This window comes from Neopelma chrysocephalum, unplaced genomic scaffold (genome assembly GCF_003984885.1).
Source record: "Neopelma chrysocephalum unplaced genomic scaffold, ASM398488v2 Primary Assembly neopelma1_23, whole genome shotgun sequence".
NCBI classification, from domain to species: domain Eukaryota; kingdom Metazoa; phylum Chordata; class Aves; order Passeriformes; family Pipridae; genus Neopelma; species Neopelma chrysocephalum.
The window spans coordinates 16034215-16058274 of record NW_020897691.1 but is presented as its reverse complement, the minus strand read 5'-3'; the positions used below and the strand labels follow the sequence as shown (position 1 = coordinate 16058274).

The 24060-nt window shown below is 38.8% G+C and overlaps 1 protein-coding gene across 5 annotated transcripts in view; it reads right to left on the bottom strand.

The window, feature by feature from the left end:
* PLEKHG1 (pleckstrin homology and RhoGEF domain containing G1) overlaps nt 1-24060 on the bottom strand; it is a 128850-nt gene that overhangs the window by 8593 nt on the left and 96197 nt on the right. For all 5 annotated transcript variants that reach the window (XM_027688187.1, XM_027688195.1, XM_027688162.1 and 2 more), the window contains 10 exons: nt 19893-19993; nt 14972-15041; nt 8488-8534; nt 7924-8074; nt 6826-6957; nt 4265-4447; nt 4091-4186; nt 3890-3976; nt 1906-1939; nt 804-899 (listed from right to left, as the gene is read on the bottom strand). In XM_027688187.1, the coding sequence (XP_027543988.1) occupies nt 804-899; nt 1906-1939; nt 3890-3976; nt 4091-4186; nt 4265-4447; nt 6826-6957; nt 7924-8074; nt 8488-8534; nt 14972-15041; nt 19893-19993 (997 nt within the window). The remainder of the gene's footprint in view (nt 1-803; nt 900-1905; nt 1940-3889; nt 3977-4090; nt 4187-4264; nt 4448-6825; nt 6958-7923; nt 8075-8487; nt 8535-14971; nt 15042-19892; nt 19994-24060) is intronic.

Genomic DNA, 24060 nt, shown 5'->3' with positions numbered 1-24060 from the left:
ATCAGTATTTTGTATTATTCCTTTCACAGGCAGAGCAGCACCAATGCAATAATACACCTCAGAAACAAAGGAAGATGCCTGAAATGTAATTAGACCTTGATTGTTTTTCAGACATAAATGCTGCTGTATGTTAAATCATTACATCAATACCCTCACTGGTCTTGTTGAAGTCATTCCTAATACACAGTGTTACGCACTCCAAATTGGAAAGGTCTTTAAGGAGACAAAGAGACAAACACAGTGACTGCAATATGAAGTCACACAACCACAAAGACATTGGTAGTGTCTTTGAGAGGAAACTAACAGTAATTATGGATATATGTTCAACCTAGAAGGAAGAACACCCTCTAAAGTCAGCATAACTATTTCTCAAATCTTTATTATCCATAAGGCAGACATTACACTAAGTATAGACAGCAATCGTGTTTTGAAATAACCAGCCTATCATAATCAGGATGGAATCACTTCTGAGACAAGTTACTGCAGAGAGGGGGGAATGTCAGATTTAAATAATGTGACTGGCTTTCTTTTATCCATTAGAAAGTACCAACTGTTCTTTGTGCATCCACTGTTATAAATGTAGTTTCATTACATTAAATGCAAAGAGTGGATAAAAATCATAAATCACAGAAACAACAAATAGTTAATAAGATGCTTCACCCACATCTGAGAGATACCGTGCCATGTTAAATCTGCACAGTGTGCAGATTAAAAACTAATTGCATGTGCCCAGCCTCACCCATCTCTAAACAGTCCTATGTGGTTTTCCTTTTGTCATCTGGATGGTAAAGGAGTTTATTCACCTGATTTCCTTCTCACTCTGTGAGGAGCAGTGCCTTCCTTAGGCTGATATGATGATTTCATTTCTCCGTCAGGGCTATAGTGGAAGCCTGGGTGATCTGGGGAACAAGCAGAGGCACAAAGAATAAGAGAGTGACAAGGATGGCATTTCACATGCCTTGGCTCCCTTTAGAGGAGTACCATCACCCCTTTATGACTGATATAGTGGCACCTCATCAGAACCTGGAGCAACACAAGCAAGATATGCTGCTCTAAGGTAGCTGTTAACCCACCAGCCAGAGAAATGCTTTGCCCATGTAGTTGTGCCTGCCTCCAGATGGCTAACCCAGAAACATTTATTCACCACCATCATGTTTGTTTGCCAGTTTCTCAGTCAGAGCCTTCCTGACAAACTCTACAACAACTATGTAAATAAATAACAAGCCTGCTATACTCCAAGACTTCCTCAGCATTTATATCCTAGGATTACTGTTCTCATTCTCCTACACTGCCAGGGATTATTGGTGTCATGAAGAGCTGAAGCATCTTGCACTACTGAAGGCAGAAAGGAGAAGATGCAACAGTAGAGACTGTGCAGATGGGGCTGTGCTCTGAGCACAGACAGCAGCATCATGTGCTTTCCTGTGCTGGATTGTGGGACACACAGAGGTAAACTCTTCAGACATAAGAAGACAAGCGTCACTATCCTCCAGTTGCAGGTTTGCCAGCATGAAGAAGTCATAGCATTGCTATGTACTTCTTCAAGGTGTGTTTGCATAATGCTAGCCCTTCAGTGCGTACTAGCCAGAAGAAGTTTATACTACAACACAGGAAAGATCACGTACTTAGTCAGCATGGAGTAAGCAAAAGAGATTGGCCAGTGTTTACAGTGGGTCTTATTTGCTTCTTCCTTGCTCATCAGCTTGTTGGTTGCAGACCAATCAGCCCAATGCCTACAGAGCTCCACAGGATCTGCATCCAATTTTGCCTTTTCCAGCAAGGTCATAATTCAAGGAACATAAGCCTGACCTTCTTCCATCTCAAGTAAAACCGACAGCTAAAGCCAAACTTTTGAAGATGGTTTTATTATTTTTTTAAAACAAAAGTGAAAAAGAACCAACTCACGTATGGCATCCATTTCGAGAATTGCCTGCTTGGCCTGGAAGAGTAAAAGTAACAAATGAATGAATGAAAAAGTTAATCTGTTAGTAGCAGGACAAATTGCATTGCATATTACAGATAGTAGTGAGTTTATATGCAAATAATGGTAAGTTTATTTTTGAACTAATAAATATGGTTAGCAGCATTACTTTTTGGTTTGTATTTTTTTGTTTTTCTCTGTATGTTGGACTTGTATGTGAAGAAGAATTTTGCTGGCAGGAGCTTACCAGCCCAGAATTTAAAGCCATAGATCCACGTCTCCATATCCTGCTGGGATTAGCAAAAAACTGGCCCTAGTATCTGGAGTATAGTGCTCTGGAATATTTTTTGGTGATTCACAGAACATTTCCTCCCTAAAAAATCAAATAGTTTAACGTCCTTATTATTTTCTTACTCTGAAGTTGTTGGCACATAAAATGCTATCAACCTTCCTTCAAGAGTTTCCTTGAGGTAAAGCTATTAAAAAAGAATAATCATAATTTGGCTTAAGTGAGACTGAAGCAGGATAAAAAGTGTCTCATGATTGCTTAAATTTTTTCCCCTTTTTGATAGGAAAAAAAAAACTGGATGTTTTAGCAAGCGTATCAGCTAATAAGTAAGAAAATAAACTAAACCGAAATATACCGCATCTAACCTGCTTGCCCTTCTAGAGGTGCAGTTCAGTAATTTTCCACCAGGCATCACATGTGGACTACTGTTAAATTCTCCAAAAACTGGGCAGAGAGAAGCCTCACAACACCAACTACCAGTTTGTCAGAAACAAAATAAAATAAAAAAATGTGCAGATAATCACAGAGATTTATTTTGTTAGACTTTTCCTTTCTAAAGTGCCATTATTTCTCAGAGCAGAAAATATTTTTAGTTATGCATTTCTTCCACAGATAAAAAAAAATCGAATAAGAAGTAAGAAAACAATTTGATACAAAAGCTGAGATCAAGCTACAATTTTTTTTTTTTTTACAATCTAATAAGTTGCAGCGATTATTTACATTGTAAGGATGGATACTAGCATAAACATTATACTTTCAATAGACTTTGTCAACAATTAAGAATTAAGAGGAGAACTAGCACTAGGAACTGATAGGGCTTTTTTCTCCCATAATTCTCTTTTTGTTGCACTGTTGAAAATGAGAGTTAGTACAGTACAGCGCACACATCAGTCACAGTTAACATTTTTTAGCAATTAAAGCAAAAAACTCAGTGAAAAAACAGTCAGGGAAGCTTAAAAACCAACCATAAACTCTGTGTGAAAGAAATCCTGTTTCCACATGAGTCAGTGGCTACTGTGTCTTGGCAAGAGCTAACTAGGCTTAACCTCCTTTGAGAGGTGGTATATGCTACATTGGGAAGCATCACCTGAAGCTCTGACTGGATTTCATAAATAAAAGGACCAAATTTCCTTATTCCAAGATATTATAGCTATGAACACGGTATTAGTGCCTCATTTTCTCTGGCATAAAGCTTACTAGCTATCTCACCAAAAAGGGCCTAGATGTCCCAGCTAAGGACGCAGGGTTCCGGATGGGTGTGTGTAGTTGTCAAGTGAAGTGTGTGCTGCCAACAGTTTCACTGGTATGATACTGAACCAAGATCAATTAAAATTAGCTTGGTAACATCTACACATGCTGTAATTGATGCATCTTGGTGTTCTACAGACAGGCAGTATCAAGCTAAGATACGCTCCTATAGTCAAGCTTTCTGACACTGCAGTTATGTTACTTATGTCTTAGCAGACAAATGCTGTTCACCCAGTTCAGTTCTTCTACTCCTGTACCAATCCCTGTAGATAATTATAGTGGAACTTTCCAATTAATTCTGAGGAACTTTTAAAGATATAAGTAAACAACATGTTAATTAACCAGCTGGAGCCTAAACTCTGTATATTGCATGCATCTTGCAGCTAACAACATTGCTTTAAGTTAGTGATTTTGTTTGGGTTTTTTTTTACCTTGGCAGGAATTTTAGCAGGATGATTTTCAAGAATTAACCTCTTCAAGTGAAGAATCCAAAGACGCTTATCTTGCTGTGACTTTGCCTGATAAAAAAATTGAGCACCATGAGAAAAATGCATTCCTGCACTATGCAGTGTCATAAATAGCATATGGATATCAGCCAGGTTACCCACTCGGTAGGGGGGTTTCTATCATACCTGGACAGTATGTTGCATCTTGGGATTTTTGTAGTGGAAGACACTAAAGCTAAGTGGTTCCTTTGGTATTACTTCAACAAGCATCAGGTTTCCACACTGTAACAAAAAGAGGCAATGATGTGAATCACAGAGGAGTTTTGTAGACAGCATATTACCACCTGCTCTCTGACATACCAGTATGTGAGCTTTGTATGCAAACATTTCATCTCTCTTTTTTGTAATTAGCAGCATCTTGTCAAAGAGGAACAATGTGCGCTCATTTTTAGCTCGCTGAATGCGAAATGTTCCTTCTAACACCAGCTCCCCGTAACTTGTGAGGTCTGGCCCTTTCCAATTAGTGAGCAAACTCTGTATCTCCTGAAAAAGATCAAAAAAGAACAACCAACATTCATTTCAGAGACCTTACTGAAACAAAGACCCAAATGATCTGCTGAGGCCATTCCCACCCTTCTACATAATGTTCAGCATCCAATAGTGGAAAGTCACAACCCAGCAGTACTGAGGTTGCTAGGCTATGTGCAACATTGCAGCCAGGTGCTTGGAGACTTACTGCAAAGCCCAGACTAGAACATGCCCTGAGTACTCGTTACTGCCTCTGCATGGACCCAGCAAACAGCCCCGAGCTCCCTGGGGCAGCCTGTAATGAAAGAGTGCAACCTCGTCTCCCCATGTTCTCAGAGATGAAAATCTTTTGTAATGCAGTCATCAGTCTCTCTCACGTCTGTTCCCTTCTCTCCTCTACATCCCTAATCAATTCCTCTTAACATTTCCCTCTCACCCTAGGTATCCTCCTGAAACTGTGTGGTCTCCCACTGAATGAATTATAATGCCATGTCCATGTCCTGTAGGCCCATCACAGAAGACACTTTCGTGAGGTGTTCAGATTGAAGAGATGATTCTCAGAAGACTAAAGGACCAGGAGTGATTTGGTCAACTGAACATCTGAAGATTTGCTTGTATTTCAATGTTTGGTATAGATAAGATAGATATTTCTCACCTTATTTACTAATTAAGAAAATAAAAAAAAAGGGTTGGAACATCTAAGAACATCTTCACAAGGCTGTCACTTAACCATGGCTATTCTTATTTCCTTGAGTTGCTTGTGTTTTCTGTCAGTGGCAATGACATAGGACTGAAGCATGGGACAGCAAATTCTAAGAGCAGACTAAACCTTTAACTAGAGAAATCTTTAAAAACATCCATCAGACTTTAAACCTGGCAGCATAAGCGAAGCAGGGACAGATTGCCTCATCCTAGATTGGGCTCTCTAGCACACTAGACTTTAGCAAGAAAACATCTCAGTACAAGTAAAGCACAAACACAGGCTAAAGCATTCACAGGAAGAAAACCTTAAAGCAGCCCAGTTTGGTTTATACACGCAGCTGTTACTAAAAAAAAAAAAAAAAGGCAAACATAAATGAAAAAAAGTTGCATTTTATCAGATCTCTCCAGGAACTTGTAAATAAGTCAGGGTACAGCAAAGGGATCATGTCCACCTCTGTTGAGGGAGACTTTGCACAGGCACTGCTGTCACAGTAATTGCAGCATTACAAACCACATGGCAATGTGATAGCCCACAGAAGACCTATCCTTATGGCTGCAGAAACAGATTTTACTTTTTTAAAGGGTAACTATGAACATGAACATTTTCCACAACCCCACACATTTGCCAGCTGAGCTCAATAAATCAAAAAAACAAAAGAATCTTTTTTCCCAAAAGCCCTTAACCTTCTTTCTTGCCAAATATAATTACTCAAATTTATAGCAGATTGTAATTAAAAGTCATTAACATGTAGTTCCATCAATGTGTGGAAAAAGGTTACACTGCTGCATGCAAGACATTGTCAAATATAACCCTATTCTCCTTACACATAAACAACAACAAAACAAACCCCAAACATTAAAAACTCCAGGAAAAAAAAAAAGAAAACCACAAAAAAAGGTGAATAATTTTCATCTATGTTAAAAAGAAAAAAAAATGGACATGACATAACATGGACATAACATGACATAGATTTCTGAAATTATATAAGCCTATACTCCCTTTTGTAAACTAAAAAATCTCCCCAGTTTTCTTAGAGCGATATAAATACTTCTGATGAAAGTGTAGTCTAAAATCACGATTTACTCAGAACCAGGAAACAGAATGCAGGTAAAAATTCTACAAAAGAGCTTGCTCTTGATGCCAAAAGTTATTCGGGGTGTAGCTTTTGTCTTTTCTCCTCAAAAGTTCTTCTTGGAAGCAAAGTTAAGGTTTTTTTAAGTATCATGTTTCTAGGCTTATGCTTTTCACAAAAGCAACTGATAATGAGTCTGCAAAAGCCCAAGAGGAAAGTGCTTAAACAAGAATAGCACAAGAAATGCCTCAAAACAAAATTAATCAGCACAAAGGGGAGAAATCGGAAACCACAGGATTTCTGAACAAAGCCATGCCCTAGGGTTGTACAGCAGTGCTGTACAATTGAGGGAAAGGAAGAAAGAAGAGTTATCTTAAGTTCCATATTACTGCAAAATAAATGCTTTACAGGATGCTGCTTGTAGGGTAGAGATGTCTGAGATTTTCCTGGAGCAGTTATGACCATGCTTTCCAAGATCAAACAGCCACGGGCATGCTCAACAGGAGTCTAAATTATGACTGACAAAGATTAAAAGAAAAGATAAACTAAAAAATGTTAATTGCATATATATCGACAAAAACAGTCAAAAACACCCATAAAATCTCTTTGGGAACTCACCTGGAGCCTGATGGCATGTTCATGTTTCCTTTTCATGTCATTTATATGCCATGCCACCCTCTGCATTGTATCTATGGCATCTAGCACCACATCATAGCCCTCAGTGTCCTTGTCAAGGTGGTTTTCTATTTCCTAAGACACAAGCGGAAAAAAAAAAAAAAGGCCCATTATTCCTAAATGAATTTTTCTAGTTGGACACAATACTATATTTTCATCTGTACTATTTTGTCTTTGCATTGCAATCACTCAAATGCAATGTTCCTGCCTTTGTTACTACTGCATGTTGCTATCAATTTGATTAACACAAGATGACTAACAAAGTCAAGCCTTTATGGTCAGTTTAGCAGTGACTACACTTGCAGCAGCCGATGTGAGCAGAGAGGCCCAGAAAGAGAGTGCAGCACACTGACAGAAGATCTTTCAGACAGTATTTAATGGCATTCTTAAAACACAGAACATATCTACACACTTACAAAACCCTGATGGAAATACACGAAGCATTACTTTAAGGTTGGAGAGCAGAATAGTGCCAGACATTTTAAATAAGGATCAGTGTCTTTACACTTCACTAGAACATGACTCTCTAATAGGAAACACATGTTGAAAACATTAACAATAAAGCAGGAATTTCTGAAACTTGCTTAACTCAATTCACTGAATTTGGAAAGAGTTCCCACTTCCTCAGTCATTCCTCTACACAAAATTCTTAGCAGTCAGGGTGTTTATATGTATGTAGTCCTTCTTTCAATCACCCCCAACATTGCGATATGTGGAAAAATGCTGTTCTTCATTGGAATAATAAATTTGTGTACAAAAGTGTTTAATCATGACAACAATTTTCTGAAGAACTTCAGAATTACAGACCAGTTTTCAAAGAAAGTGCTAATTATTTGTTATGCACAGACTGATTCAATGTGTCTAAAACAATTACCATAAATTCCCCATCCCAAATATATGCATATGGTGTGAAATGACGAAGACAAATGAAAGAGCATTTAAGGAAACCCAGAACCTTTCTAATCATCAAGCCTTGTACCAGAGGCAAGAACTCCGACATGCAGAAGCCCTAAACAAAATACATTTCTAATGTGCGCTTACATGCAAAAGCAGGTGGTACTTGAGGATGCGTTGGACAGGTTTCAAGAGATAAGAGCCCAGGGGCAGAGAATGCTGCAGTGCTTCTTGCCGCTCTCTGAAGAACTTGGCCAGTGCCTTGTTCCTCATGCACTCCGTCAACACAGCCACTGACCTGAAAACATCAATACATACCTTTAAGACACTGTCTCAGTAAGTTTGTAGATAAAGTCAAGAATTGTTTTCTTATTTCCTTGTAAAAGAGGGCAGCTGGTTCTTATTCTAATCACTGCTGTTTCTACAACCACTCTTTCTTACTGGGAATTATATATGCAGTGCTGCAGAATAAGACCATCATTTTCTAAAGAAGGATAAAGCAATGAACAACAAGAACAGTCAAACCAAAATTTTAGATGAGTATTTTTTAAAAATTATTGTATTTTTTTCTTTTTTACAGAAAAGGTAAACTCCTTGGCCATTCCTCGAATTTAGGAGGGGGAGAAGCTGTTCTGTTTTTGCATAAGCTGCAACTTGTATTACTTAAATTGGCCAAAGGACAAACAAAGAAAGGGAACCCATAATTCCTACCTTGGGTAATTGGTGCAGTACTGCGTATATATGTGGAAATCTTCACTCTGCATGGGGAGGAAAAGTTTGCATATATTGAGATTTTGTCAAACTGGCAGCTAACGTGTGCAAGATAAAGATGATGATGCCAAGACAACACCTCCAGTTCCTGATCAATGAATTATCTGCTTTCACTGTGATAGTCCTAAAACAACCAGAATTTAATTTCACTATTTATGGGGGGGAGGGATTTTTCCTTTACTTGAAGGAAAAATCAAGGAAATCTACTCAGAGATAAAACAAGTGGCTTTGCAACACAGCCTCCAAGGTACCCTTATGAAAATCTATGCATCTTAAAAAAACCCCAAACAACAAAACCCAAACCAAAACACCATCACTACACGTACACCCTTCAAACAGTTGGCTTGCACATATCTAATTTTTTTGTGTGCTAAAGTACACATGTATCATAGAATTATAGAATACCCTGAGTTGGAAGGGACCTACAACTATCATTGAAGTCCAGCTCCTGGCCCGGCACAGGACAGCCCCAAGAATCACACCATGTGCCAGACATACTTATGGTGAGAAATAAGTTTTGCAGCTTATGTTTGCCATGTGATTTTCAAGCAATTATAAATACTTTCACATTTGAGCACAGCCTAAGCGTGAAATTAGAAGCCACAAAAGCGATCTTTTTTTTTAAAGTAAATTATGTGAAAGCAGAAAGCTATCACCCAAACAAGTTAGAACTAGATTTGGGTGGGTTTCCACACTTGCCTGTCACAGTGCAATTGCTCAAACTTAAAGCTGACAAGCTTCTCAGAGCTAAAGTTTGAGGTTCATTTCTTTCCTCCCTGGCCTAATTTTTTTCTTAATAATCATCATTTAATTCTATGCAAGAACAGGTTTCCAGAAACACTCCCATGTGCTCTAAATCCACATCTGACTGTCAATTTCTATCCCAAATAATACACAATTTCTGCTGCTTGCTGGAGTTCTAAAGACCAAGAAAGCACTGTAGAATGGCAAAGTGCCCCCAAAATCAATAATTTTTTCTTTCCTAAGCCCTAGACTGATAAAATGAAATCCTCCAGTAGTAAATAAGACCCCAGTTTCCACACAAAACATCTTCAGAATGGGCTCTGGCATTCTGCAGCACAATAGCTGTGCTCCAGGAGGGGCTGTCTACCAGAAGTCATTGGTGGTGAATGGCAAAACCAAACATCTGCCTTCACAGAAGGCAGCAGTGCTCTGAGGAGCACCACAGTCTGGGGAGAGGGCTGATGCAGGCTGTGGCTTTTGTTTCTCATTGTTTGGGTTTGGTTGTTTTTCCTTTTGCCATTCATCAGAAAGAGCCATCTCAGGCAGTGCCCTTCCCCAATTCCAACAGCACTAGTCCTGTACCCCTCTCACAGGGGTAAAGCAAGTTATGCCATTCATTTCTCCACTGAGCAGCAATCCATAAGGACCTTGTATAAAATACGATGTTACTCTGCATGAGTACAAGTCATTGCAATCCATTTCAATATGCCTTACTGGATTTCAGTAATAAATGTTCTGAAAAAAATAACTTAAGCAAACTTCTAATAAATGTTTCCCCAGAAGACTGCGATTCCCATTTACTCACTGGTGGGCTGTAAGCTTATTAAACTGCTCTTCTCTTAGAAACCAACAAAATGTAGTCTTGATATAAATACAATTAAATAGTTTAGCTTGGTTTTTCACACTTGAACTAATTTTGTTGTTGCAGCTAATTTTTATGGCAGTGTACTTATGCCCCATGTCCATACCCAGAGACAGTGAGCCTGTGTCACAGCCTGTTCATGTCCATGTTTGGAACCACAGTCACAGCTCAAAACCATCTCCACTCAAAATGAAAAATTAACAAACCTCAGAGTGCTGCAGACATTACAGTGTGTAATTTTCTATGGCAATCACTACTAAGCTAGTTAGCACACATAATAAGTCAGGGTGCTTAAGAGAGAACATTAGGATGAAATTCAGTATGGCAAAAAACTGTGATTTATTTTATATATGCATACATTAATTCAAGGTTTATGTTTGGGGGCTTTTGGTATAAATTATAATATATTCCCATGGCTATGATAACAGAATAATGCAATTTATAGAACTACTTCAAAAGCAGAGTACAGAACATTTTCAGCCAATTTATTTTTATATATATATTCTGGACATAAATATAGTCACGTCATTATTCTGCTTTTCAAACAGAAAGGAAAAGAATATCTGCTGTGAAATTTTAACAAATGAAAGCACTATCTGTAAAATAAACAAGGCCAAACACTTCAGGGTTATAGAGTGTACTGCGTGCACATTCCCCTCAAAACCAAAAGCACGTCTGAAATCCCTGTGAGCCTTTTCACACTGTCCCTCTTTGGTTCGGTTGTTGGGTTTTTTTTACAGAAGGTCAAAATTACTTTTAATGGGGGTTTTGGGGGGTTTAAAAGAATTTTAGTATAGGTATGAAATGGAACAAATTTTTATTAAAAAAAAAAAGGTAGTTTCTCATGCCCTTGATACCTCTAAACCTTAAGAATGGTTTCACAATCATCTCTGCTTTCTGAACAGACATGACACCAAATTCCTTACTGCACTTACATGTGTACTCGCTTCAGTGCACCACAGCTCATTTCATCACACAAAACCATCAGAGAGCATTTACTTTTACTGAGCAATGCGAGCATAATACTAAGAGAAATTCAAGCACATGTATTCTGCCTCCAGGATAAGATTGTTCATATGCACTCATACTTGCAGATTTCTTGTGAATCAACATAATACACCTTGCCTAGGCATTGGCTGGATTTGTGTGAACTCACTGGGAAAGTGGCCTAGAGAGCCACTTCCAAGAGATGCTCTTCCTTGACCCGACAAAACCACACTACTCAGGATGGCTGTTCTCCCAGTGCCTGCCTGGGTACCTGGCACCTCTGCATGGTCAAAGGGACTTTCAGTTCCCACACCCAGCTGGTCTGCTCTACTTCACAACAGATTCCTCAGAGAGAGCACCATGTCACTGGGAGCATATCAGGGCACAAGCCACGCAGGCTAAAGCTAGTGCTGTGAACTATGTTCAGAAGCAAAAGAAAAACTGGAACTAAGATGGATTCAATATTTTTCTGAATACTTTCACAATGTAAGGAAAACACCAGCTATGCTCATCCTTATTTCTTTGGACATCTTTAAACTTAGCCTAAAAATTGTTTTGTTGACACCAACTGTCTTCAGACCAGATTAAAACTGATCTCTGCACAGAGACTGGAATTGCTCCAGAGATCATTTTTAATCTGGGGTCCAAAAACTGTTGTGGTAGAGGCTGCAAAAAAATGAAGACTCAAACCGAGAGCTCCTCTGCACTGACTGCAAGTCATTCTCAAGGCAAAGCCAAGCATGAGCATATCCCAGCTATATATACTTAGCTGGTCTCCCATTGTGGAATCAATTCACAGTGCATCTCCTCCACATACATTTCCGATCCTCCCTTAATTCTTGGTGCACTGTGCTTTTTTATAGCCATAAAAGGCACTTTAGAAGAAAATGGAGACTGAGAAAAGGAGTGGAGTCAGTGTGCAAACTGAAGTCAATTGCCTGGATGTCCTCTTCACTGAGATGCTAGATTAGAGTAATTCTCTCTTTCTCCTTGGTTAAGCTGGTTAGTATGTCTGTCAGAAAACATATGTTCTAAATTTCTGGGGTGCTGAGTGAGAAAAGCAACATGCCAGAATTCAGCTCTCCTTTTTAACTCACTTACATGTAAACGTGTAGAATACTGAAGTCAATTTTCTAATGAACATTGGCATCATTACTAGGAAAATGAAAGACTGAACTGGCAAAAAAATTTATGAACAGTCTTCTGTGTGAATAACTAAGCTATGGGTAAGCTTGCACTAGAACCCTTTTATCAGCCTCCAATTACAGTTACCAGCAAAATGTCTCCAAGACCTTTTACGTACTGGAGTTAATACAGGTCTTCTAGACAAAGAGGGAGGACTGTTCTGTTACACATGCAAACCAACTTTGCATCATTTCATGTGAATTCTAAGAAAGAAATGACTTTTATTTTATGAAGTTACTGAGCTTCATAGAGTGCAAAAAGTAAACAGTACCTACAGAGAAAACCTGATTATACATTAAAATTCCCAAAAACTACAGTATTCACAGCTGAACCAGTAGGGTGAAAAAATGGCTCTAGATCCACAGATCATATAACCTAAGCACAGTTCCACTGGAAGCATTCAAGAAGCTCCAGCACAGCTACATCCATTAGCTAAGGCTGTGAGCTATGACTTCAGCATCATGATATTCCCATGCTTCTTAACTCACAGTGAAGATCTAACACACTTGAAGCAATCAAACAATAAATGGCCAAAGTCCCGTAAGACTTGAAGGACTGCATGCTGCCAAAAAAGGCAGTTTTATTTCCACTACTCAGTGCTGGGAAGACACAAGCAACCAAGAACGAACAATTGGAGTCTGTTAAGACAGTCAGCAGTTGCTGTAATGACATCTTCAGGGCCAAAACCAGAACTGTGGGGTATTTTGGTATTGTTTGATTTTGCTTTTAAGTGTTTGCACTTGTCTGGATGAAGCTAAAAAATGCCTGTTAGGACTGCAATCTCTAGCAACTTCTGAGCCATCAGGCAGTTGCCTGCCAATAATACAAATGCTAAAAGCATTTGACAAGGGAGCAAAAAGCACAAGCAATGATATGCAGATGGATTTTAGAACTAATGGCCAGAAAGTCTACCAGATAAGCCCTTTCAGTTGGCCAATTTGAATGAGAACACAACTTTTTCCTGGACTTACTATTATCACTTGCACCAACTCTGTTTCATATCCAAGTAGGAGTAGTCCCAGAGGTCCTAGCTATAAGCAAGCAATCCAGCAGAAAGATCTACCAGCTCCAAACCATTTTATCTGTAAATATCCTGAAGGCCTCCCAGTTGGCCTTCACTGCACAGGCACTCTGTTGATTTACACACAACTTCTTGCCCACCAGGATCCCAGATCTTTTTTGCTAAGCTGTTTCCTAGTCAGCCAGACCCAGTGTGCACATCAGATTATTCTGTTCCAGAAGCAGGACTTTGCGCTATCCCATTTTCTCTCTCCTTCAATTCAGTCCAGGCTATCTGTAGTAATAACAACATGCCATAAACCCCACTGCAATAGGGCAAAAATACATTCTACTTTTGTGGTAGTGGTACCAACATTAAGGTCTCTCAATGCTTACAAAAGATCAATTACTATGTAAATAACAGCTTTCTCAAACTCAACTGAAGCAAGTGATCTGGTGAAACAGCAGCACTGAGCTGGTATCATCACTCCCTGTTACGATAAAATCCCTTGTGTCACAACAGTGCCAAACAAATTACTAGGCCACCATGAGAGGGTGTTTAGTTAATCCTAAACCCATGTGTTAGACCTATTACATTGAATGCTTGATGCTGGCAATACTGAGTTCAGGACAAAGTATAAAACATGACAGGGTCTGGCTTTCTGATTTCTTTGGGGTTTTTCTGTGTGGAGTTTTTTTGTTGGTTTTGTGTTTGTGTGTGTGTTTTGGGTTTTGTTTTTAAATACAAAAAGGCAAACATCTATAGAGATTATCCAAATTTAAACAAGTACATGACCCCTCTTCCATTCCTCTTCCTCTAGAAATACCATGGAGATGGCATTATTTCTTAACACATTTGGGCTCTACAGATTCGAGGCCTATGTAGATTCTCTGGTGAAGTCTGCAGTGAACTAGAATCATCTGTAGCCCAAATTATTTAATCTCTTTTTGCCCTACCTATTATAGCCATTCCTCTTCTCCCTGACTGGCTCTCTGGGTTTCCTACAATGAAAGTCACCTACTCTGATTCCCTGTATGTCTCCTGCACCCAACTTCTCCTTCTCCATATTTTTTGGCTTCAGTATTACCCAACAGAATAAAGATACATGTTCAGAAAATTCAAAGCATTTCAGAGAGATGAGATTTGAATCTTAAGGCTAGACTTTGGGCCATTTCATTTAAAAAGAAAATTAAAGGTATAGCTGCAGGATTCAGAAAACAATATGGCCACAAGTATGTTACTATTATTGCCCTTTCTAAAAATGCAAGCAAGTTTTATTCTCTAGTTGTTTTTAAGCTGACAAGGCATAACTGGAGTACCACTTGATCACATACATTAAAAAATGTAAGAAAAAAAAAGGAACCCCTGTAGTAGTTGACAAAAAAAAGATCTAAAATTGAATTCTTAACAGCTCCATCAGTTCAGATACACCAATTCAAATGACACCTTTTTCTTGATTTTTTTTAGAAATGCAAATCAGAGGCATATCCTTATCAATTACTAAGAGAAATTCCTTCCCTTTCCATAGATTTGCTGGCTTTTCTTGATTGATGTCACACAATCTATCAGAATTAGGTGTCAAAAGCTAATAAATCTATTTCCTCTACCCATATCATTCTAAAACTGGTGTCATGCTGCGGACTTACCTTGGAAACAAAACAATCTGCTATAGCCACAGGATCATTTTCACAGTTTTCCAAATCTTGCAGAAGTTCACTAAAACAAAGAACAGGAAAAGGTAAGACAATTATGGCACACCTTGAAATGAACACATCTGTTTATTTGGAACCAGACAGTGCTTCACCATTCACGGCAGTACCTAATGACACAGAGAGTCCTAAAAAAGGACTCCCCAGTCACCGGGTTTTTTATTTGTAGGCAGAGGAGAACTATAAGGAAATGGTATTTCCACACACTTAAAAATTCAAGTCATCACAATGACCATGGATTGGTGATCTGCTAAGCAAAGCTGAGCCCCTTCCTTCAGGTAGGCGCCCCATCCCTAGAAACATTCAAGGCCAGGCTGGATGGGGCTCTGAGCAACCTGATCTAGTTGAAGATGTCCCTGCTCATGGCAGGGAGGCTGGACTAGATGACCCTTAAACACCTCTTCCAACCCAAACTATTCTATGATTCTATGACAGTTCTTCTACAATACTCATAATGGTGTGGTCAAACAGTTGTGTAGCTTGTATATCAACTAACATGATTTAAAACTAAGAAAATTTAAAAGCTACTGAAGCACATGCACTGTCTTATGAAGACTTTGTATGTTCTAGGAGCTTTACTTGACCCAGGGAGATGAGGAGCTGCTCTGAAAAATACTGGTGAGAACCAGGGATGTATTACACATAGAAGAAGAATGTTAAGAAGCTCAATGAAGAAAATTTGTCGACCTATAGTTTGTCTCTTTACTGAAGAAAAATGGTTAGCCTGGAAAAAGTTTTCTGGAAGGGAATATATACATTCTACGTGCACGAAAACAACACCTCACTGAGAGACTTTTATAATTTTCACATACCAAAAAGGAAATTAATTCATTGTAACAGGAGCAAAGCAATAAGGAAGCCTGTTTGCCGTTGTATGAAACTCAGTTCTCAAAAGCAAATTCAGTGAAAGAAAGAGTTCAAGTAGGAGAAGAAAACCTCAAGGGTATCTCCTTGATCTGAACAGTCTTCAGTCTTGAAATGAACTCAGAAAAATGAGAGAAGAAACTGAGTTTTCTGCTAAATTGTGCTTTAATAGAATTTTCTTCTCCTCCTTCTCCCCCCCAACTCCCACAGATGATTTTCCATTTAGGGCTACTTTTCTCTCAATTCACACCTGGTTCCCTGAGCAAGCTTTGCCTAAGAGCTCCTAAGCCTGTATCTAGGGAACTACCCTATTCCCCTGTACGCAGACACAATTTCTGTCTGTATGTACAAAAAGGAACCTGAAGAGTTTCCTGCCTTCTTCTTTGCTTCTCTAATTACTGGAGGAAGGAAAGGGAGAAATCAGAAAGCAGTCAAAAAACAAAGACAGGCAGAAACCTCAGATTCAGTGGTCACTAAGTCACTTTGTACAGCAACAATTTCACCTCCACACCTCAATTTCTCCATTCATCAAAATAGGAATAAAAATATAACCCTTGCTTGATACCCCACAGTCATGAACCTCTTTTACATCAGGAAAAGCAGCAAACTGTAGCAATGGTGACCAGTAGCCATTAGTTATACTGACTGACTGTGTCCCACACATGAGTTTTGGAAATAACATCAAACATGCCAAACAGGCTCAGAACGATTCCTGCTGTCTGGCAGGAAGAGGTTCTCCTGATGGCTTAGAGTATGTAGCACCCTGATTGTCATTTTATTTCTGCTGGTCTCCTTATAAAACCGCATTATTTCTCCTTCAGGATACAGTAAAGAACACTTAAAGATTTTATATATTCATCCAATCAGTACAAGTTTATGCAGTAAATAGGCTAGTGGTTTGTGTCTTCAGCACAAGCCCATAGTATAAAGGCTGGTTTTTTGAAAGATTTTGTTACCTATACTGCACTCTCTTCTGTCTCACCTGGCTGGTAAGCATGGGATTGGTAAGAGCAGTCTGCCTCTGTAAAAAAAGCAAATCTGTCATGCTCAGTCATCCTGAGAAACTTAAATAAATCCCTATAATACCAAGCTGACATGTGAAAAAGCAGGGCTTTTATTATAGACTACATTTAAGTACCTGGCAGGAGGCAGAAAAAACAATAGAAAAAAACATTAGTCCCCTTCACCTGAATATACAGAGGTTTTATGCTGTTCACAGCTCTTGGCCTCTGCAACTCAGTTGTGCCAAACACCCAGGCCAGAAGGGAGCACGAGGGAGCGCTATAAGAGAAACTTCATGCTCTCTCAGCTGAATCATTAACAAGATTCAGACTGAAGCATGATAAAAGTGCCACTGCCACTTAAGACCATGAACTGAGTTATACAGCTTGGGTTATTATGGGCTGGGAAAGTCTGAATCTGCATGATCATCATACAGAGCTAATACTAACTCTTTTAGGATGAGAGAGGTAAGCATAAAGAGACTGACAATTCTGTATACAGTGCATTAATTATCTTACCAAATGAATAAGTCAAATTATAATGCCTTTTAGGATGCTTTAATTCTTTATGAAGGCTTCTCAGAAGAAGAAGCCAGACCTTACCACTGTGAAACTCAGAGCGTAGGAACTGCTGAGTATGGCAGTTTCAGAAAACGGCTCCTTCACTGTATTTGTGTCCTTCAGTAGTCACCGATGGTCAAGGACCATGCAGGATGATCTGTGTCAGCAGCAGAAGTTTCAGTTTGACCTCTCCTAAGTCTTGGTAGAATACTAAACTTGAGCATATTTCTCTGCAGAGTTTCCTTTTCAGAACTGAGTCATGGTATCATGGAGAATTTATCCTAAAGGGACACTGGAAAGAATCTCAGCTGGGAAGTCAGGGAAGAAAGGCAGCAACTGCTGACTTAGAGAACACTCCCCCCTTCCAAATAAGTAAACCAATATTGAGGGAGCTTTTCCCAAGGGACAGTAGGATCAGTGGACCAGTATACAGTCAGTGATTCTGCTTTAAGAAATAGCTTTCCAAAAAGAGATCACAGTCATGGGACTAGCAGTTACCATCTTGACCATCATTTTTCCATTCAACACAACATCTGAAAATCCTAAGTAGTTTAGCTGACAGAAATTCTCATTTATTGAAGTGAAATTTCTCAGATCTGAAAGTCTGTGTAAAAACGCAAGACTAAAACCTTTGATTAATGGTCAAATTCAAAGCTGAGAAAAACAAAGTAACTCTGAAACTATAAAATCATGCTCACAAAAATCATCTGAAACTACTAATGTAGAACTGCCAAGTGGACATCTTTCTGACAGGAAAAATAAATAAAAAGGCTCTTGAGTACATTTAGGACCCAGAAGCTATATGCCAAATTTCAAACAGGAGTAAACTTAATCCTTGAAGCTATATTGATCTACAATGAGTGTTCAGTTCTAAAAACTCTCAATTTCCATGCAAAACTTTATATCAGAAGGCCTGAAATACACTCGTAATTTACTAGATGCTTTGGACAACTTTCAGGTGAGTTTTAACCTTTCTAAAATATCTATATCTCTAAAATTGCCCAAAACTGCTTTTTTGTTGGTTTTTTTTTTCTTTTTTTCTTTTTAACCACTGCAAATCTTTTTTTCCCCCCTCCCCACAGCTCAATTATTCTGTATAATGATTGCTTATACTTGGAGGTATTTTTATTAGTAATATTTGCAATGATGCTGGCATAAATGTGTCCTAGCTACCAAGTCTGTCATTTTTCTAGCTTTTGAAGGATCAGAAAACGTAACAGTCAGGACTGTGTTTTTCCATCCTGAGAATCTGTAAGCTTACAATCATTGTCTCATGGCTCTAAAACAGGCTCATGGCCTGTTTTAGCAGGCTCCCACCATGTATATTCCAGCTGTTAGACATTTGGTCAAGTCAGTTGTTGCAGCTGAAGCAAGACACAGCAGCTTTATAGTTAAGCATATTTCCATTCCTCTGCAGTAGCTATTTTAAGTTTCAGGAAAAGATTTTAGGTTTCATCTTTGTCCGTAAATTCTGAATAGATCCATTCTTACTCTTTCCCTTGACACTGAACAGAGATCCCAGCAGTTAAATCGCTTTAAAGTAACTTCCCATGATGATGGAAAAACATTGAAGATGCTTTTGACGCAAGCACTCCACTTCAGAATCCTCTTTTGATTCAATTAAATTGTCTGTTATTCTTCAAAAAACACAGTATTTTGGGAGATGTTTTGTCAACTATAGCAAAGCTAAAAGACTTTTTACAGGAATATTGGGATATAAAAGATGTGAGAACTTTATGTCAATATATTTCTTGCATTGGTAAAACACTCAGATTTTCCTTAAATGCTGAATAAGTTAATTATTTTTATAGTAACAGAGAATTCAGACAAAAGTAGCGGTGTCATGCTCCTAAAACTGCAGACACTGAGGTCCTACACAATGTGGCACTAGCTATACAAGCAAGAAATTTTACTCCAGGCCCCCAATGTACACTAGAATCACATCTGCAGAATTTTAGGAAGGCTGGAAAGATACTGAACAGAAGACTTCAATAAATGAACAACACAGTTCAACACAGTTTTGGGAATTAACTCAGGGAGTCCCTAGTAGTATAAAAACACTACAAATCCCAGATCTGGGTGATGTACATAGGTACACAGAAGGACCCTATATAGTAGGAATAAAATATCTCTTTATTAAGGCAAGAGTTTCATTCACAGTGGTCTTGCATTAGGCTCAGTTAAGGCACAGACCAGGTTAAGCTTACATTCATAAAAATACTCAGCATAAAAACAAAAATGGAGACCACACTTGATTCATCCAATAAAAATCTGATCTCAGCAACCCAACTTTGCTTAGAATCAAAAGTAGATCATTTCTCAATTTATATATCTTGGCCATATTAGAGTGACAAAAGCACCTTTGGTTGGTTTGCCCCCTCCCATTAATATAGGCTATTGAACTGTTTTCATTTAGTCAAATATGAATTTACCTGTTGAAATGGTAGATATCCCGTATGTTTCCAAACAGGGCTGATCGCTCTTCTGTCCCCAGGGACAGCTTGGTCTGGTCAGCGATACAGTCGAGGTAATCCTACAAGAGATATGAGAGGGAGGTCATCAGACATTTCCTTCTTTTCTAGATCAGTAAGCAGAGCTATGTTTTATTGCACAAAATGACTCTCTTCATATCAGTTTCACCTTATTACTACAATAAAGCCTTCAGCACCCCTCTGTGAACAGTCACTCTATTATGAGCAGTAACAGTACTTATCTGTTCACTGAAACCAAGAAAATAACAAAAGACTGAAAGCTAAGTTATAGATGTGATGGTCAATGTTTCTCTTGCTACTGATAAACAAATGTTTTCAGATTTCATTCATAGTGACAGTTTAGTTGATTATTTGACTGGCTTAAATACAAAAAAATGTAAAAATAAGAGATGAAGAATGTAACTGAATGCAGTTTTAGTAACAGAAAACCTATATAATGAAGACCAGAAAGCATATAAGCAACAGAGGCTCAGAAAAGCAACCACTAAAAAAATATTTTTTTTAAAAATCATAGTTACCAAACAATGCAGAGTGTGTACAGGACAGATCTCAATGTATATATGTCCATGCAATTTACCATGCATAGAGTTACATTCCAAATTACATTGCTATATACTCTAGCAAAGATTTCTTTTTGCATTTAAAAGAGTGATAGTGTCTCATCTGGGGACTTTAACTGAACATGAACATGACAGCTAGAAAAAGCTCAGATCAGCAGTGTTCTGGCAACTTTCCAATCTCTTCCCTCACTTTGGTAAGAGTTCAATGTCACCTTTCAATCTGTTGCTGCTACAGTATGAAAATTCTCACATAAGGGCAAACAAATCCAGCAGGCTATTTAACTAACTACAACTCATAAACCAAGAAACCTGATGTGCTGCCACATTCATGAAGAAATTCTGCTGGAGCATGGAAATAAAATAAAAGTGAAAACAGTTGAAACAATGTGAAATAAAAATAAATAAAATCCCTTAGCCTAGGGCTAGACAATGTGGTGTGGCAACTACCCAAGAGAAACACAGCATTCCATGGTGCTGCAAGAAAGGAACCCTGCAAAACATCAATGGGACTGTGAAAACTTCTAAGATATAACTGTGTTCCAGAGTCGTGAAGAAAAAGGTATTACAGAACACATACACTGGCCAAGATTTATTCTCTGTGTAAATTTTGTGAAGACAAAGGGTTTGGATGGACCTGACTTTCGGAACTTAGATGCCCTCATAAGGAAGGTTAAGAACTACAGCACTTGAGTCTCCATGCCCATATCCTTCTTTTCAACTGAAATAGTGTCACAGCAGAGTCACAGGTGTAACCAAGATTCAGGTTCAGGTAGCAGAAGAATTTCCTGTCCCCTCTCCCTATTCCAGTGCTCAATAATTCACACTCTTTCATCACCTCCAGTTAAAGGTATCCCTTATCACACCCCTAACGCAGTATTTTTTGCCCAGGGAAAGCAAGTAAGGCAACCATAGTGTCTTTAAGAAGAGCAACAAGTGGCGGTGGGCAGGCAAGCAGGCAGGTTTCTGGAGAGCCATGTCATTTCTTCTGTGATGGCATCCGACCTGTACTCTACCTTCCCTCCTAGCTGACAGCAGCCCCACAGCCCACACCTGTCCTTGAAATATATTTCTGCAGAAAGTCATTGGAATCACATCCCTGAGACTCCCTGCACTTGTCCTTAGCTTTTTATTCATACTCAAAAGCTGCAGAAGAGTAAAAGGTTCAGTATGGTGAGGCAGACAGGACTGCAGCAAGCAATATACTAGGTCAAAGGCAGAAGTAGATGATAGATTCAGTGCTACTTCAATGATGGTATTAAATAAATAACCTTTTCTGCCCACAAATACACATCATCATCACATAAACGCAAAGAACAAAAAAGCTCCAGTGGAATTGCCATCCTCCAAAAATATTTTAGAGTCAGGAACACTGCAGCACCCTGAGCTGATACGACAGGGTGGGCTGCAGAGGAATGGAAATCTTACAATAAGTATCTCCATGCAGTACATTTAAAGTACATTTAATGAATAAAGAGGAGTTCCTTTCCAATTCATTCATCTCTGCATAGCTAGAGCTTGGGTTTCTTCAAAATAACTAACAGTTCACAGTTTTTTCAGTATTGTAAGTAGTGTTAGATACATGACCTGGTTTTTGTTCCTTTTGTCCTCTTATCCCTTTTTTTTCTCCACATATGCATACTCTCCTTGGTCTTTTACCAATTATTAGCAAGAAAGAGGGAGCCAGGTACCTTTCTGATGTTGCTGCCAAGCAGCAGCCTGCAGGTGCTTTGGCAGCTTTCCTGCACTCCCGTAGCATATGCCAGTATCAGCTTATATACCACACCCCTACAGTCTGAGCTCTCTTTGGCTAAAAGTTCCTTAAGACTGTGTTTCAGGCCCCCTTCCTCATTCAGCATCAGATCAGAAACAAACAAGAAAATAATGGTTGGACTTGTGCTTACCTAGGGTAAGGAGAGATTTGGTCAAAACTCTTGGGATTTGGAGCTACTTTGTACCTCACCTTATACTGTTAGGAAATCACACAGCATTTGGGGAACGGGTTCCTGTTTTAGCTTTCCATTTTTTTTTTTAAACATGGCTACAGACGTGTTTAAGTTGGTGTTATTGGTGTAAGCAGATACCTGATCTAGGCACAAACTGCCTAGTGTGGCACTGACAGTAGGGTAGTCACAGCAGCAAAAAGCTTCAGGTACCTATGTTTATGTGAAAAAGAGGGACACTGGAGAGTCTTCACACAGCGGTCCCATGAAGTCCGAGCAGAGCACAGCAGCAAACCATTTGCACTGACTCAGCAAGTCGGATCTGTCTGATTATACTGCTTTATAGAGCACCTCTGCTCTCATGAAGGCTTCATGAACTCATCCAGGAAACAAATGCAGTATTGGCATACAATGTTCCTCTGCAAGGACAACACCGCAGGCAGATAAAAGCTACCCAGACGTGGGGTTTTTCCTAATTATTTTCTTAGCAAATGGTATTACCCCCATGGTAGTCACCGCAACCTCCTGCTGCGTTTCAACAGCTGTTATCATCTGAAGCCATAATGAAAGGTTTGGAGCTACAATATAACAGGGCAGGCTGCAACCATAATGACACTGTGCAGAAATCAATGAAATTTATCAGAACAGAGTACCGGCCTTATTCACTTTATTTGTTTCTTGTCATCATCTATGAATCCTCTGTCGGCACAGTATGCTTTGTTTATAACCTTTGACTTCCCTAGCCTTTTATTGCTTCTCTGCAGTTATGGCAAAAACATTTAGCTTACTTTATATGAGAAAAAAACCCACTCACAAATGTCAGTCTCCTTAGATTTATTTATGGACCAAGGTTTGCTTTAATGGTATTGCACAATTTTCCCCTCCTATTTCCTGAAACTCTCCAAAGACCAGAAGAGTCTTGCCAGACTGTCCTGCCTTCCTTGCTGGGTTTGACATTCTCCCCATTTGCTTTTCATCATGCCAAATCCATCAGAAGGAATGTCTGCATATCCTGACCACCATCTCCTCCTCATAATCACACAAGAAAGATCTCTAGAGGAAAAAAATAATGAAAACACTAACCTCAGAGGCTAAAAATAATATATATATTAATTGGAAATGACAGAAAATTGTCAAGAAAAGGACAAAATGAGGAATGATATTTTCACATACTAATTAATTTTCCATGACCAAACTTTAGAAAACAAATGGAAATTTGTGGGACCTTTTCATCTAGCCACCAAGCTTTCCTTTAAAAACAAACAAACAGCTTTAAAAACATTATCTATTGTTGTTCAGCCCATATTATAGGCCAGTATTAATGTGGTAATGTTAAAATTACACATTAAAATGGGTAATGTTAATGGTAATATTAATATGATAATGCTAAAAATGGGTAAAAGCCACATTGCCTCATTAAACAAGAATCAATTTTTATCCTGCTCTACAAGAAACATATATATTATAGAAGTCCTTAGTAATCCCTTTATAGGGCAGGACTGTTCATATAAGAATACCACCAAAGATAAGCAAAATTGTTGAAAGAACAGTGTTGTTGCGTGTTTACCAAGGGGCAGGCACACAAGGACACTGAAAATTTGATTAAAT